General features: G+C 38.4%; 1 protein-coding gene across 8 annotated transcripts in view; it reads right to left on the bottom strand.

Moving 5' to 3' along the window:
- GRIA4 (glutamate ionotropic receptor AMPA type subunit 4) overlaps positions 1-17385 on the bottom strand; it is a 216934-nt gene that overhangs the window by 67796 nt on the left and 131753 nt on the right. For all 8 annotated transcript variants that reach the window (XM_010400587.3, XM_010400583.3, XM_010400586.3 and 5 more), the window contains exons 5-8: positions 7205-7258; positions 5067-5225; positions 3093-3260; positions 1381-1485 (exon numbers count right to left, since the gene is read on the bottom strand). In XM_010400587.3, the coding sequence (XP_010398889.1) occupies positions 1381-1485; positions 3093-3260; positions 5067-5225; positions 7205-7258 (486 nt within the window). The remainder of the gene's footprint in view (positions 1-1380; positions 1486-3092; positions 3261-5066; positions 5226-7204; positions 7259-17385) is intronic.

The raw sequence follows: 17385 nt of genomic DNA, 5'->3' as shown, positions 1-17385 counted from the left end.
AGCAAATTCCCTAATGATTTACTAAAGTTGTGACCTAATTAAACACATCTCTTGCACCTTGCCTTCCCTCCTGTACAACTGGGAATAGGGGATGAAAAGGGCATATTTCACAGTTTCCTCCAGTGCACCCCAGCCACCCATGTATCCTCCTGGCTGCCAACAGTGCAGCGTGGAGACAGGAAGGAAGCAGGACTGGTAGCAAGACCAGACATACTTTCTGGCAGAAGACAGTGGACTTCTCAAGAGAGGGAAGTCAAACTCACCTTTTCCAATTTATTCTTCAGCCATCTGTCACACTTTCAAAGGACAACTGCACCATTAGGCCTTATATGCAGGCACATGCTTTGCTTTGGTGTACAGCTCTATACTGTGATATAGTGGCAAATTTTTCATCCAAGTGTGTAATTCTGCTCTGGGTCTGCAGTTTAACACTCTGCCTCCTCAGCACTGTGGCAGGCAACTGTCTCCAGGGGCACACAGTTCACCTGTGGTACTATTTACTGTGCTTGTCACCTCTGGCCAACAGCAGAGGAGTATTTAATTCAATTTTGATTGCTTTGGCCCTACTCAAGCACCAAGAATATCCTATTCACCACCATCTGCCCCCTTTTCTTGTTCTGATGACCTCTCAAACAAAATAGGCCACAACAGCTCTAAAAAAATTAAAATTCTTGAGCCTGAGTACATTTTCTGCTTTTATTTGTTTTATACTGTGAGACATTTCAGCACAGAAGAGGAAGGATCAACAAAGTACCCAGGCTTATCTTTTCAAAGTGATTGGGCTGAGTGAGCATTCAGACATGAAGGATCTGCTTAGACATCTATTAACGTGCATTTGCTTACAAACAACCAAACCAATCAAGCACACAGGATTAGATACTGCAATTAATTTCAGAAAATGTAAGTGTTCAGGTCATTCGCTCTTCCACCTCTCTCCTCTTCTGTCCTTTCACCCTTAAAAGCCCTTTGTTAGTTACAGCCTATGATTCATATTTACATAGAACATACAAATCGACCTGCTTAAAAATGCCATTAATTTTCAAGACAGAAACCTTGGGGTAAGATACAAGAAATACCTACTATTCAGAATTCTGACCATTTCCCATCACCCAGCAGCATAGCAACATGTCATCCAGCTGGTTTTCATTAGTATGCTTGACTGACTGACATCCCACCACTCCAAGATGCACACTTGTTTTTGAATTCCCCAATTTGAGGCACCTAGTAGAAAATGCAGCTAAAAACTGCTTTCACCAGAAATATCCATGTATTACACCTTTTTAAACTGCAGATTCCACTTTAATACAAGTTGGAATAACCTTTTCATCACACACAAGTCACTTATATGATATGAGGATAGCAAATGCTATGAGCACAAACCTTCCGAGGGCCCGTGTTTTTCAGCTCAAAGACATCCATGGTGTAGTTGACTCTGCGACCGTAGTGGTCAAACTGAACATTTCCAGTCAAACCTTGTATTCGAACCTACAAATGGAAGAAAAACCACCATGAAGATCCAGTCTTATGTTCTTTATTTCAAATGTCACAGAGCAGTACAAGTTATCCTGGCTCCATCCTTACATTACCAGAAAAACACTACTGCAGAACCATTCAAAGCAATGAAGGTGGCTACTTTCTTTATATTCGTTTTCCCTGTCAAACCATGCTCAAAACGGTCTTAGTTATGTCAGTATCTAACTGCTAACAAAGACACACAGTGGACCTTCTCTTCTTTCATGCTGTGCAGCTCAACACCTTCCACCTGCAGGTTCTAAAGAGAAGCACATTTTTTACCATTCTCATTGCTCCTGGGGTCATATGAAAAAAACCTAAAGGGAGTTTGGCCTGAGCTCACATATCTTTTTAGGTCCCACTCCGGTGGATTAAATGAACAAATTGAGTATTTACTGCTCATCAAGGTAAACTCGACAACAACCTTAGCCCTAGCAAAGATGATACAGGGTTGATACGGGTAGGGCTTGAAAAGGGTGTTTTCAAAGCATTAGAATGAAGAAGGTCAGATGTGAAGCCTTACTACAGGCTGTGACAGTTTTCCACCACCTGTGCCTCAGCTGAAACCAGAACACTTTTTCTTCCTTTCAGCACTTTACTGTGTCACTGAAGGATACCCAAACTGTGGTCCTTGTCCCAAAGAAGTCATGGCCATATTGCTGCTGGCTTTGATTTTATCAGGATCTGGCCATGAAAAACACTTTGGCAGAATTCGAAGGCTCAGGCTGTCTGCCTGAACACATAAGCCTGACTTAACGTTTCTCTCAATTGTTACAGATCTGTGCATGTCCACAGATTAGGTGAAGCATACAAAATGCTTTATTTCTCTCCCTAAGAGTCAGGATGTGGATTGAAATCACTTACTCTTTCCCTCTGTCCATTTCTATCTCTGTTGATTTTTCTCCAGATCTGAAACCTTGGTTTCCAGGCACAGAGCTGCCAGCTCTGTCAGCAGTCACTTCTCCTCAGCAGTTTCTCCTGAGTGGAGTCTGCTCATTTCCAATGATTTAAATTCTACTACAGGATTTTTATTTTCTTTACTGTCCCATTCAAAGGAAAGGCTAAATCATCTTGACAGAGATCTGGAACTTTCTAGGCATCCATATTCATCAGGAATTCAAAATCCTGACATCAGAGAACAATAGCTCTGGGTTATTTCTTTTTAAAGAAAAAAACCCCAAAACTACCTATGTGATTTCCCTGGGAGAAGTCTACTTTATTGAAGATGACAGAAACATATTTGAAAGGTTATATTATGTGGTTATACCTTTTTCCTTAAATAACAATGTCTGTACAGCCTGGCTATTTGCAATAGTAAGATGAATTCAGCAGTGTACTGGGGGAAGTTCCAACTATCTCAAAAAAGCTAACAGTAGCTTCAAATAGAGTAGTTCCTCTCTGCCTTCATTCCAAGTTACAAATCAGAACAACCTGAACAGCCCAAGCTGCTTCCAATTTCCAAGTACAAAATAATTTCCCCTCTCCTATCACTACCTTTGTGCATACTATTTTCCAAGGCATATAGTGCACAACTGGTATCCAAAATTCTAAAAGATCACTAGAATAAAGCTTCCCCTTACCTGTTTTAATGTCCTTTCCATATCAATTCCTTGACCCCATGGGGCTGCAGGGTTGGCAAGACAATCACCAGCATTTCCTCTCCTTGAAATATCAATTTTCTGTCTTCTAAGATTACGGAAAGTTTCAGCCATTACAAGCACTCCATCATATGTCAACGCAGATGTATACTAAATAGATGGACAAACACAGCCCTTGAGAGTTGGCATGTCTTTAAAAAAATCCACTGTTTCAAGATAATTCTAGTTTGATCCATTATGCAGCAGTTTCTTCACCTTCATTTACAAACCAGCTAGCTCTCCTCAAAATCAAAAGCAATTTTGTCCAAGGGACAAATGCAGGACATGTCACTAGGTCCAGCTTTAAAATTTTATTTCCTAAGGGTAGAAAAATCTGCATCTTAAGAATTAATAAAAGAAACAAATTAAACCTGAAATATTCAAGTATTTTTCTTTTTTTTTTCCCACTTACCTTATACAATAGGGAATAACCCCATCCACCCAACTTATTCAAAATAAAAGAAAGAGACAGTAACTCACTGAGAAAATGTAACTGACAAAATGCACAGCTAATTAGCAGACATCCAGGCCCCTGGAATTGCTAAGAATGATCAAGAGTAGGTTCTTCCAATTGGAAAACCTGTGTTGGCTCTCTGCCTGAAACGTACCCTGAGCAGTCTGTGTTTCCACACTAACTACAGCGACTGCTTTAGGTTGATAACATGCCAAACGAAATGTGTAGAGCAAGTCTTCGGCAGATGTTAGCCTGGAGCCACATTAACAAAGGGGTGTTCTCTCAGTATGGTCCTCTGATGAAAACACTGCATCAGGAAAAGTTGTTCACATGCCCAGGGCTGCTATTGATATGCTCTCCAATTTCCAAAATTCAAATTCCATTATTCAAATCTAATTTCCTTCCTTTCGTCTTGCAGATTATAAGGTCTTTGAGACATGCTTTATCTTTAGAATCTCAAATTTTGGTTATCCCTAGATGATTTATTTGTGATTCAAATTAATCATGCTGACTTCTCAGAAGGAGACAGAATAATCCTGTTTTTGTGGCAAGGAGTCCTATAGGTAGAAGTTTTCCTGTCACCAGTAACTGGGGATGTCTGCATTCCATAGCCCACAGCATCCTTGGTTTTGATTTGTTTCTTTGGTTTTTATTTTCACATAAATTTCTGGAGTTTTGCTGAATTCTGCAGCTATGTCTTGTAATATCCATGTTGATATTTTCTCTAGACTTTGCCGAGCTACCCATCTCCCAGCCAAGGGAGGGCTGGTTGCTTATCTTTGCATAGTGTCCAGCACAAAGGGGCCCATTTTCAACCACGTGTGGTATCCATTAGTGCATATAGTAACAGAATTACTTTGATGAAGTCATATTTATATCTGTGCTGTGATTTGCCTGCCAGGAAAATGATATGTGAAAGAAATATTTTGTTATCAATCTGTGAAGGATTAAGATAGAGGAACACTGGGATAAGATTTAACTTTAAAATCATGCCTGAATGTGATTTCTACTCGAGGTTTTGAGGTGGAAAATGTCCAGAGGAAACTCCATACAAAAATTTATAGTCAGCAAATTTACAATTACAGTAATATCTCATACAGAGGAATTCACCTATCAGGAAAGATCTGCACTGTAAGTAAACATAGATAATTAGACAAATTAATGTAAATTTTATTGAAATTAAGTTGTCAGTTAAGCATTTGACCTTTAACTGCTGTCAGTAAAGGGGTGAAGTTGGAGGATAAGCGACAAGAGACATTTAAGTACATCAGCAAAATGTGTTGCAGTTTTTTTTTCCTCCATACAAATGTAAGGATAGGCATGACTAATGGTCAGTAATAGTAAGAACACCTGCCTTCTCCTCTGCATAAATATCAAAGTCTTCATTCATGTATTCAACAATGTTAATCAGAAATTAGAATGCTGGAGTGATATCTTTGGTAGTGCTTCAGATCAGGGAGTACCTTTGGTGGGGTCTCAGATCCTGGGTATTCTCTCTGGTCCAGTTTCTTCCAGCGCTGCATCAGCTTAGTTACCATTGGGGTACTGAAATCCACTAGCTGAAATCCAGTCACATTGGCTCCTCCATGCATAAATCTCTCCAGAGAAATATCTTTGAATCCCTAGAAAATCAATTTAAGATTTTGTTTGCTCTCCTACACCACTGTGGGTCCAATCTGTTCTAGGTAAGCATGGCAGACTAAAGAATGCACAACAACAGGATTCCATTAGAAGGCAAAATTTAAAACCAGAGAATAATGTTGAACCTTTATTCATAACTTCCATTTGTGTAATAAAGAAAAAAAGCCAAGAAATAAATTTGCCACATTATTGCTAGGGTGGTCTTGACAGCTTAGCAACACATTGCTGGGAATGGAAGACAGTTTTGGAAGAAATGCCTTTGGCAAATCAACTGAAAAGTGCCTGCAGAATATTAAAGGCTTAATCCAATTTCCATCAAAGTTGGCAGATTTGAATAAGCACTGTACTAGTGCTTTAAAAAATGCATCCCTTTTTTACGTTTAAAAAATGAACAACATTATTCTGTAAATACATTTACTCCACGATTCATTGTTTAGGCTGAAAATGTCTGAGATAATGAGATAATATAATAGACATTAGAAGGCAGAAACAGCACATGAGGATCTCACTGTTAGTGCAAGGAAAACAACATCAGAATAACACTTCTGTTAAACAGGATTGTGGTAGCTCTCAGATCTGTTATATATTGAAAACCTAGAGTGAACCTCAACACCGAAAGAGAAAATGCAGTACATATATCTCCTGACCTATTGGTTTCTCTGGCTAATCTGTTCAGCACATATAAAGAACAATTTCTTTACTAAAATTTGCCTTTAGAGACAGAATTGAACTTCAATAAACTGCATAATACAAACTGCTAAAGCACTAAGAAGCAAGCATAAATCTTTCTGCTCCTTTTCTAGATGCTTTGTCTAAGGCTAGCACAGAGGTATCTTATTTTTATTTTCTTAAATTCCTCTGATTAGTATTTATCAGTGAAAACATAACTGTACATCACACTTAATCTAGAAATATTTAGGAAAAAAAATAGTGGGATACTGGGGTACTGACCCAATATCCCAGGGGAAAAAAACACCTGTTAAGGACAGAGATTTGATTCATGTCCTAAGGGATACTGACAGTATATATAAAAGGTGACGCATCAGGAAGCGTATTACCCACATAATTGAATGGACAGTGGATAACAAATTGTGCCCCTGCTGAAGCAGATCAGATGTGCCTGTCTCCGCTGCACACCTCACTAGCAGCTCACTGCAACATCCAGTTCCTTGTTTACAGCAGCTATTTCGCATGAGAAAAATTACTTTGGGAACTTTAAAATTGTAATGCTGAAAAATCTAATTTATAAGACCTAAGAGTACAGATATCTCATTTGAAATGCCTGAGGCTTTAAAAATAATCTGAAGCGATACTAAGTTAGGGTTCAAGTCCAGCAAAGCACAATAAAATATTTCACGTCAACTAAAATTCCTTGAGGGAGAGTAGAAAGAGAACAATTTAAAGCATGCATTCGAATCTGTCCTGCATTCACTGCGCTTTGCCAGGCAGGTATTTTGGCTTAAAGAATGAGCCATTTAAATAACAAAATACTGCATTTACTTTCTTTGCCCTCTTCTGAACATTAGATGTGTGAATGTCCAGTTTAAAGTAAAAATACTGAACAAGTAATTTGAGTGGAAACAGCTGATCTTCCCAGAAAATGAATGCTGGGGAATGTATAAAAGTTACCTCTAGAATGATTATGTTACTAATAATAAAAAGATGAGTCAAAAATCATTGTATTTCTGTAAATTATAGTTCAGCCTCAAGATACACCTATCAGTTCTTTCTCCTACCTTGATTCTGATAAAATTTACGAGTATTACTGTATTACTGTGCCCTTCATATCTAGATGGCTGTAATAAGAAACCCAAGTTGTTTTACACATCATAAAAAACGTATTATGTACAACCACATATTAAAGACAGACGGGAAATGTTGTGTGAAGTACTGTAACTTCAAAGTAAAACTGAGTGTTTCACTTACCGAGCAGGGGTATAATTCTAGAAAAGTATCTTACCAGGTTGGCAACAATATAGTGGTATCCTTTAACATGCTTTCCCACGCTCACAATCTGTGGGAGAGAAATAAGACAAAAAAGGAAAAACAATGTCATATTGTTTTCTTTATGAAGGTGTTTTCATAGAAAGCTAGATATAAACCAAAATATATAGCAGCAGTAATATAATGTTGAGAGTCTTTCTGCAATAATGTAACTATAACTTTCCAGGGGCTTAATAATGGGAAAAAGTTAAAATTACAGTGAGTAAAGTAATGAACTGGTAATCAAAATGCCTTCTGTATTGAAAAGGTTACTGTAGTAGACTATTTTACCAAATATGGCAGTTATCTGTGGGACACGAATTCAGAAGGAGGAGATCACACATTAGCTAGAAAGCCTACCCACTGATTTACTTTTTAATTTGAAGTAAGTGCAGAATTTATGAATGAAACCAGGGGTTCATCTCTTGGGATCAAAGCTGTTGGGTCTTGATGTGGTCAAGTACTACAACTGTTATTCAGCTCTTAGTAAAATGCTTAAGGCTTTGGGAATGGGCATGAGCAAAGACAGAGGAAGGTCTGAGTGTTTAACCAAAATATACTATCAAGCAATGCAAAAAAGGCAACAACCACTATATGGCAAGATCAACCAGAGGGTTTAGACAGAAACTATGTCAACCAGCACCTTGTATCAATATTATTGCAATTTCCATGATGGAATGACTCTCATTTAATGTGCTGAAAAAAGAAAATGAGGTAATATTTTGTCAGTAGAAAATGGTGATAATAGATGCATCGCAGATTAAAGCTGCTTTTACTAAAGAAACTAGCAGTACTACCTGTAACATGCAGCTTGCAGTTAACAGTACAGTCCTTTGAACTCTTATTTTTGATAGTCTACCACTCATTTAGAAAAAGTCTGCATGCAGCTCAAACATGTGGGGTTTTTACCTCTCCATAAAGCATTTTAGCCTCCCTTGAAATGAGTAAATAAGACACAAGCAAAAAGTTTTCCAAGAAGTGCAGGTTACTCAGTAAATAATGGGAAACTTATGGATCTGTCTCCTTTCCAGCTTTGAAATCTTAGCTCTAGACTCTGCCTGAAGAATTGACAACTTCTTGACTTTAGGGATCACACCTCATGTACAAAAGACAGAGCAAACATTCAGTGTGTCTTGCAGCCCTTTTTCCCAGTGCTGTAAAAAGTGAGAAAAAACACATTTTGGAGATGAAGAAAAGCTGATGAAGGACTAAATAATTTGATGAAAGACACCCAGGGATCCAGGATCTAAATCTGGATTAAGACTTGGAAATGCTTGACTCTGGACTCTATTGTTCCATTAAATTAATTCGCTTTTGCAGCAGAATGGAAAGGAAAATCCAAAGGATTTGGCACAAATATGTGGTCAAAACTATTTTAATATCATTATTTTAAAGTAATTAAGTAAATAAGCAATTTGTCTTTTATTCTTCTACTCTATCCCAAACTTTGCTTCATATGTATAGTCTATAGCTAAAATGCTTGTATTTAAAAAGCAAAACAAACCTAAAAAATCCCAAAATACACCACACCCCCCAAGCCATGACCAGACTGTTAACCCTTCACATAAATGAATTTTAGACTTAATAAAACTCCCATTAAGATCAGTGACTAAATACCATTGCTACCATTTTATTGGGGGTGGCAGAGAGGGAGAAGTCACAACTTTCCCTATTATAAGCTCAACATGTGTGAGGAGGATACTGTCAAGTAATTTATGTTTCCATATAATAAAAAGTTTCAAATCCTGGCTGGGTCAATGGCTTCAAAAGGAATACGATCTCTGACACCAACAAAGCTTATACATCTGTACTCATTCAGCAGTGCATGGTAATGAAAATATTTGCTTCCCCATTACAGGAAAACTGATATAGGTTAAAAAAATACATTTTTAAATAAATACAGCATCACAACTTGAAAGTTTGTAAGTGGACTGACATAATTATGACTGACAATATTATGGACTGACATAATTTAAGATGATAAAATCATAGAATGGTTTGGACTGGAAGAGACCTTAAAGATCATCTAGTTCCATCACCTCCTGGGTCTTTCTTCTCAGATCTCTTGTTAATCCATTCCCCCTCAGCTTGGACGAATCTCCTTTTGAGATTTATTTCTGTTTTTGTGCCTAGGAAATCAATGTAGATACTACTGCAGATTTCCTAGATTTGATGTGAATAATACATAATATTTTTGAAAAACCTGCAATTTGATGTTTTCATTGTATTCTCTCAAAACTTGTTTCTTTGGGTGAGTGATACAAGTACACAGTTATGTATCACGTAGTTGTCTTAACTTCCCTTATAGTCAGTGGAAAGAGCAGGCACTTTGAGGAAATGATTCATCTTATTCTGTAGCACATGTGTAAAACTAATTAGACAGCTTGTGCCCTGAAAGTGCATATTTTTCTGCATTGACTAGAAAAAGAGTTGATGGGGATTAGCTCTGATGTAGACACCTACATTTTATATTCCTAATGTTAACGGAGATGAATTTCACCCTAAAAATGCTGATTATGCAGCTGGAAAAGAGAAGTGATGGCTTCTATTTTCAACCACTATTGGGTACAATTCTGATTTTGAATTTGGAAAGTATTATAGCTACTGGTCACACAGACTTTGAAACCAGGAATTAGTTATAGTTTAGGGAAAAAATGCCTGTTTAGTGAAATAGCTTTTTGTGAACATCTCATAGTTTTGAATATCCAAAATATATACGCAGCCGCTTTTCTTTCTCAAAAACTCGAAGCTGCAGATTATGATCTACAAAACAGGATATGAATTCTTGCTACCTGAACAACCCCCTTTCACTTCACTGCACTTCTGCCCTGAGAGACATTGAGGCAATGAACTTAAGTCTCTTTGTAACAGGGGAAGGAGCTTGATAGCTACTCAGTCTGGAATGTGAACTCTCACACTCTTCTTCTCTGTGCTTTAACTGGTTAACAGTGGCTAAAGTTTTGTGAGATGAGAACTCCACCATTCCATACATGTAAGAGTAGATATTACCCAGAACCCAAAACAGGCCTGAGATTTTGACAGCTGAGAGTGTTACAGAAAGCCTTTGCTATAGAAGTTCATTAAGTCTGGGGGCACTTTGAAAACCCAGGTACTTCCTTGTGCACACCTAAATTCAGACCAAGAGGCCCAAGTTCAATCGCAGTCCAGAGGGAAGGCAGAGTGGCATTGTCTAACATCTACATTAGCAAACAGAGCAGCTGACAGGGTAAGATCTGTACAGCAAAAGTGTTGGTGCTAAGGAGCTGGCATCCACAGCACACATTTCAGGGATTTACCATGGACTCCCTCTAATCTGGTCACCAGACTGAGCTCACACTACACCTCAGGGCACATCTCATTCAGCCTCATCCAAACAAAAACCAGTTCATGTATTTGCAGCGCAACCTTGATGTGAAACTCAGGAACTAGGAGACTGACTGCAAAAAAACCCCATTCCTGACACCGTAAGATACTCTCTGTACCTGTGGGCTGCACTTAGACAGGGCCTGAGCACCTGTGGGGCCCGTGGCAGATTCACACAACAAAAGGCTGAGCAGTGAGAACTGTCTTCATTTCATGTTGATTTGCAGGTTTAGTTCAATGACCAAGGTGACTACTAACTATAATTGGAGCTTTTTTATACGCTCATTTGTAAAATAGAAGAAATTATTAAATAGTCATCAGTATTAAGAATGAAAAAGAAAATACAATCTGCTTCCCAAATTGCCATTAACAGGGAAGACAACAGTCGTTCCATATATTACCCTGTAGTCCCACTATAAGTGAATACCTAATTTCTGTAAATGAAACAGAACAGAATCAAAAAAAGGTGAGATATTAAGGCCATCAAGCTATCAAGTTTATTTCAGAATCTAACACAATTTTGGTTTTTTTGTTTCCCAAATATTACTGTTTATATAAGTGTCTGCAGAAAGGTGAACTTCAAAAAAAAACCAAATCAGCATTAGGATCTAATCACTTATAAAATGCATTGACATGTACGAAACTAAAAAGAACAATGCATTCTGATAATTTTTAGTTGCTGATTTACTATAACACAATTATGAAAATGCCCTATTCTGATTTCAGAATTCCTGTGGTAATCAAAAGTAACTAGAATTACACCACTGAGTTTAAAGTTTGGTAAAAGCAGGGCCAGTGAGATCCAACTCAGGCTTTTGACACAACTCTGAACCTTGTGACTTTATCATACAATACTGTTCTTTCCATTTAGCTGAACAATAGCCTAGTCTAGGAAATTCAGAAACTGTTCTACTATTGAAAAGAAGGGCTACCAGTGTCTGCTTTGATTATTTTCTTTTTTTTTTTCTGTGAGTAGCAAGGTCACTGACTTTGATAAAACCATTCGCATACTTGCATCAGCATCTGAACAGAGAACCTGGCCCCAAGTCATCCTCTGTTCTCTACTACTGTGAAATGGATATTGCACATAAATTATTTTAGAAGAATGCTTAACTTCTGCAGCATGAAATGTCCCTTGTTATGATTTCTAGAAGATGGAGGTCAGTACAGCTGGAGTGAAAAGGACTTATTTTCAGTTAAATCTCTTCAAAGGGTGATAGCTGTGCATTACCAATTGGACTTCAACAAAGGCTTTCCTCTTTGCTATTGTGTCACAATCCACTGCCTTAAGAAAAAGAACACCTGCAATAAAATGAAGTCTGTCTAACACAATATAAAAAGTGTGGAGACTTGTTAAAGACAGAAGATAGAGACCTGACCTGAAATATTGCAGCAGAAATGGTGATGATATAAACCACAACTGAAGTGGGATTTTATACAATATCTGAAGCCAGGATAAATCTTTCACAAAGCCATAAAAAAAGAAAATGAGAAACAAGCCTAATCTTAACAACTAGTGCTCAGAAAAGGGCATTCTTATTGGGGAAATGGTGGACAGCCACTAGAGAGGATGCTAAAGAAGGCAAAAAACAAAGCAGATGTGGCTCTTTCTCTCTTGTGAAGGCAGGTGCTGAGCCAGAACAGGGGTATGCACACCTGCCCCTCACACGGCTGGGCAGAGAACAATGCTTCCCACACAGACCCCATGTTCACCACCAGCTGGCAAAGCAGAGAGCCCTGTGCAGTGCAGGAAGCTGCTGGGGAAGAAAACCTGGAGAGGTGGCTCACAGGTCATTTACCAGTGCCCTGAGCATGGCTAGTTGCTTCCTTCTGCTGCTAAAGTTGTTTGCATTCAAAGCCTACTCCTATCCTAAATAGGATACGCAGACTTGTAAGGAAAAAGGAAGCAAGTAAAGAGATGAAGGGTGCAAGAAGAAGGTCACTTCACAAATCCTTTGATGCATTCCTATTCATCCTCTGTCTCCTACTGCCTATTTGCTCTTTCAGTAACTGAAATAACCTATTTCTCATGTCCAAACCTCATCCGTTGTGTGCCACAATAACAAAATGCGTTCTTATTACTGTGCAATGTGGGACAAATACTGTATGCAAAATCCCAGCTGCTTCACAGAAATCAGCCTATGCAGAGCTCCTCCTGGCTCTGCAAGGTGAGGAAACTGCTGGTGGCAGTGCTGGCAGCTGGCTCCTTCAAGGAGAAGAACTATCAGTTTGCATTGACATTATAGTGTTGCTTAGAAGCAACTCCATAGACCTCTAGGGAAAAAAAGCATGGAGAGTGAAGAATGATGAAGAAAAGGCACTTTATGAAATCTTCCATTTCCTCTGGGACTGAGATACACAGAGAGTTGTTGCTATGTCCCTGAAGTGGTACGAAGTCTAACAATGCTGCTGCCAGCCCACACTACTGTGTGCTGTACACATACCAAATTCTTTGGCTAATGATTTGCTCCTGTGGTTCTGTGGGAGCAGAACTAAACCTGCCTTTTATTCATGCAAATCTAATAGACAAAGGGGGAAAACTGCAGACATCCCATGCTATTTCTGAAACAAGAGATAAAGAAATCTACATTATGCTACTAAACTACATGTAAAAGCTGTGCTGTCTCCTGATAAATACTCATCTGTGTTGTGCTAGTGATCCTTTGTGCCAACACATCTCTGTGCTCACAAAAAACAGGGAAGCAGAAGAAACTGCAGGAATGTTTGAGCTAGTACTCTGTGTAACTCAGATGTCTGGGTAATTTTTGCCTTCCTGTATTATGTTGCAATTTATTGCAAAGTATCATGTTTTAATTTATTATTATCTTAAATCAAGTATGCTAGTAATCTAAATATGATTTGCAAAAATGCCAAGTGCTATCTTCAGTTAGTAGACACACTGGAAACTAAGATGAAAAAACAAATGTTTTTAAAACCGGCCAAATTTACAATTTGATCAATTTTGAGAAGTTCAGCAGTCAAACATTACTTTTTCAAGTTTAGCACTCCTGTGACAAAATAAGAGGAGATCAAGAAGCAGGGGAATATGTAATCTTCTGTACTTTTTCTCTGCACACACATTTATTTGCTTTCATTTTGATGGTGATACTAACTACTGCTGCTACTACTACTACTACTACTACTACTACTCCTACTACTACTGCTACTAATTCTTGCTGTGACAACCTGCTCCATTTTACCTTTCAGAGAGATTTGGTTTTCAGTGCAAACACATACATGATATTCCTCAGCAACATATCTCAAGACCCTTTAAGACTGAGGTATCAGCGATGTCAAGCAACACATTCAACAACTGAGTTAGTTAGACAACTGTGAACAGCATTCAAGACACTGAGCAGCTACTTCCCTATTAAGCTTATTAATAACAATTGTTCGCTGTTATTAATTAGAGTTTATTGGTTTGCAATTTTTACAAGATTAATGATACTAGTACTTTGTGACAACTTTACATCCATGTGTAAATTTTAATATTACACAGGACAATGTAATTCTTTTTATTATTATATACCAGTTCAGCTGTGCACATTGAAGTGTTAAATCTGTGCCAGATGCTCCATAACAGTTTTCACCTCTCTGTTTAAAGGCAAATAAGCCCTGGATGAGCAGTGAGGCTTGATCTTGATGATACAGAGCACTGACAGACCTGAGAAAAGTCCTCGTCTGCTGGGAAACATCCTATTTAATTCTTATGGGCTGGAAAGAGCAAGGTGAAGAAAAAAATACACTGGATCAGCCTATCTGGTACACCAGGAGCTAGACTGATGATCTCTGACAGCAAAACTGATTCACTGTGCAAAATTCAGAAGAAAATGCTGTTCCCAGTGGACATTGGAAGGCTTTGAAAACACAGAATGCTGAGGTTTCAACTTTGTAAGATGGAGACAGTGGGAGAGGATGGACTGCTACAGATGGAAGAAGAAAGGAAACCCATTGCCACTCATGCAGAAAGGAGAAACATTTATTTTCTGAATAGTCCTCATCATGTGGATGTGTTTATGGACATATCTGTTTGTATTAATATAGAAACAAACACTGGCATGTTACTGCATATGAAAAGCCCTAGAAAACAGAAATTAGAAGTAGCAATATTCTCTTTCAGAAAGAAGTATACATAAAGGTCCTAGGCAAATGCAATTACAGTTAGCTTGTGTTTTCAGCTTGCTTTGCTGAGCTTCACATGAAGGTCAATATGTAGACACAATTGAACTGAATTTCTAGTAAAAATCTTTCTGAGAGGGCTACTAGAAATAAGGAAGAAGTAGCAGTGTACTCAACAGCAGAGAATCAGGAACCAAAATGCTGGAGAAGCACCTGCCTGGCTTAGTGAAGAACTTTTTAGATGTGGTCACACAATGTAGCACAGAGGTTGATCTGATCACTCTGGTATTCCTTCTGGCTGCTTCTGATGCAAGCACATTATGGGTTTGCAAGATTCAATACAAGATGATACACAGTTCACTCACTCATAAGGTATTTCTATCTCAAGAGCTGCCTATAGGTGTGTAAAGAGAGTACTGCAAATCAAAGGAGCTCTTCTGTGTACATCTTATTTCTTGGCCTGACTCTCAGCCTGACTCACCAAGCACAGCAGGACAGGCTGGGTGCACACCGGGTAGGAAGAGGCTTTGCCAGAAGGCTCCTGGGCTTCTGGTTTGAGTCTACCATGGGCCAGTCATGCACCCTCATGGCAGAGAAAGCCAACAGCCTCTTGGACTGCACTGCCAGCAGGTCAAGGGAGGTGATCCTGCCCCTCTGCTCAGCTCTGCTGGGCTCCCCAGTACAAAAGAGACATGGACATACTGAAACAGGTCCAGAGAAACACCACAAAGGGTATTGAAGCATCTGTCATATGAGGAGAAGCTGAGAGAGCTGTGACTGGACCAGCCTGGAGAACAAAAAGCTCAGGCTGATCTTAGCAATACCTATAAATACCCAATGGGATGGTGTAGGGAAGAGGGTACCTGACTCTCCCTCAAGGGATACAACAATAGGACAAAAGACAGAGGTTGCAACACACAAAATTCCAGATAGATATGAGGAATTTATTTTTTTCTATGAGGTAGTCAAGTAGTGAAACAGGAAATAAAACTGTTGTGGGATCTCCATCCTTGGAGCATTCAAAATTTGTCTGAATGAATAACCTGATCTAAGGCTGCCCCCTTGACCAGCAGGAGTGATCTTCAGAGGTGACTTCCAATCCCAATTATTCTCTTACTAAATTTGTGGAATAGAACTATTCATGTCAGTACTTCACAGTCTGAATTTCAAAACCATCTCCAAAATGTGTCTGAAAGCAAATCTCAGAGCTCCAGAAGTACAGTCTTTTTTTTTTTTTGGTGCCTTACTTGCTCTGCAGTGCTTAATATGAGCTGACAATGAGAATTCTACCAAAAAAAGGGACAGGGGAACAAAACTGTTAACTTTCAATTTCAGCACTTCATGCTTTTGAAAGCTTCCTTACATCATTTTACATGTCTTTTTGGTACAGATTAACAGCAAAAAGAAAAAAATATTCAGAGACCAGAAGAAAAGGGCTGAAATATTTATAGTTAATAACCCTACCCCTCATGATCTAAATGACTCTTAGCTTACAATTTTCATTGTAATTATCAAATCTGTTTGGAGCATTGACTGCATTGTATACCCGAACACATTTCTGAGCACTGAACAAACTGTAAGAAATGACTGTGAGATCAGCTATGGCTGAGAAAATGATGGTCTGCTTCTCCAGTAGCAAGGGTTATTAGTCTCTGAAGAAGTAAAAAGAACAAATACAGTGGCTGAACAAAGAAGGTGTTTTCACCAAAATCTTCAAAATTATTTTCTGTGATAGTCTTCAAATCTGACCACGATATCTCTGTTTTATTACACTTCATCACTGCTTGCAAAATAGCAAAGAAATAATGAAAGAAATCTGTGACATATATTTACTGAAGGTAAAGTATCCCAAGTAATTAAATGTAAGTACAACTTAGGAGAGAGTGCCAGGACATTTCTTTAAATGTGTGTGTTTTGCTATACATTTTCAGTCATCTTTCCTAAGGAAATAACTTTTCTGCTACTGAGCTGTCTCTGGGTCTGTTTATCAATTTTCCAGTAAAATATTTTTTAACACATTAGGCAATTTCGGCTATATTTGAAAGGAAGACAATATCTTTAAGACATTGTCTAAGACATCTAAGGCATTAAGTCTGTACAGTTCTTATTAATATGGGCTACTGGGTGGAGAACAGAGACCCATCTGTTTTAGCCACAGAAAGGACAGGAAGCACCAGGACACTACACCTCCTGTCTGACAGCTCCTAGTCAGCACATGGGTACTGACACCTTCCACACATTTCTTAATTGGCCATAGTAATTGCCATTGCCTTCTTGCTCAGTACACTTCTGGGAAGAAAACTTTTATGGTGTTTGTGGAAGTGGTGGTCGAGGAGAAAAACAGAGCCCACGAAAAACCAAAGGGTTATCACTTGTTTTAGTACTTCTGAACACTGTTTCCATCTGCTATATGTAGTTTCTCGATTGTTTCAGATTGTACTTATACAAATCAAGCAATAAATAAATACTAATGTGAATAAAATTCTGTAGGGGAAAAAATTTAAAAAACCCCATTTTGTTAGATTGGGAAGCCTGTCTTGGGGTTTCATAACTTCAGCTTAAATAGGATTAGTTTTGTTTGAGCTTTCTCAGTAATAAATAATTTGTTGGCATATTTATTTTGAAACATGGATTCTGCATTTCAGATAGAAACTCAGTAAATACATATAAGTTTAA

Source organism: Corvus cornix, chromosome 1, assembly GCF_000738735.6.
Source record: "Corvus cornix cornix isolate S_Up_H32 chromosome 1, ASM73873v5, whole genome shotgun sequence".
NCBI lineage: Eukaryota > Metazoa > Chordata > Aves > Passeriformes > Corvidae > Corvus > Corvus cornix.
This window is presented reverse-complemented; position numbering and strand designations above follow the sequence as displayed.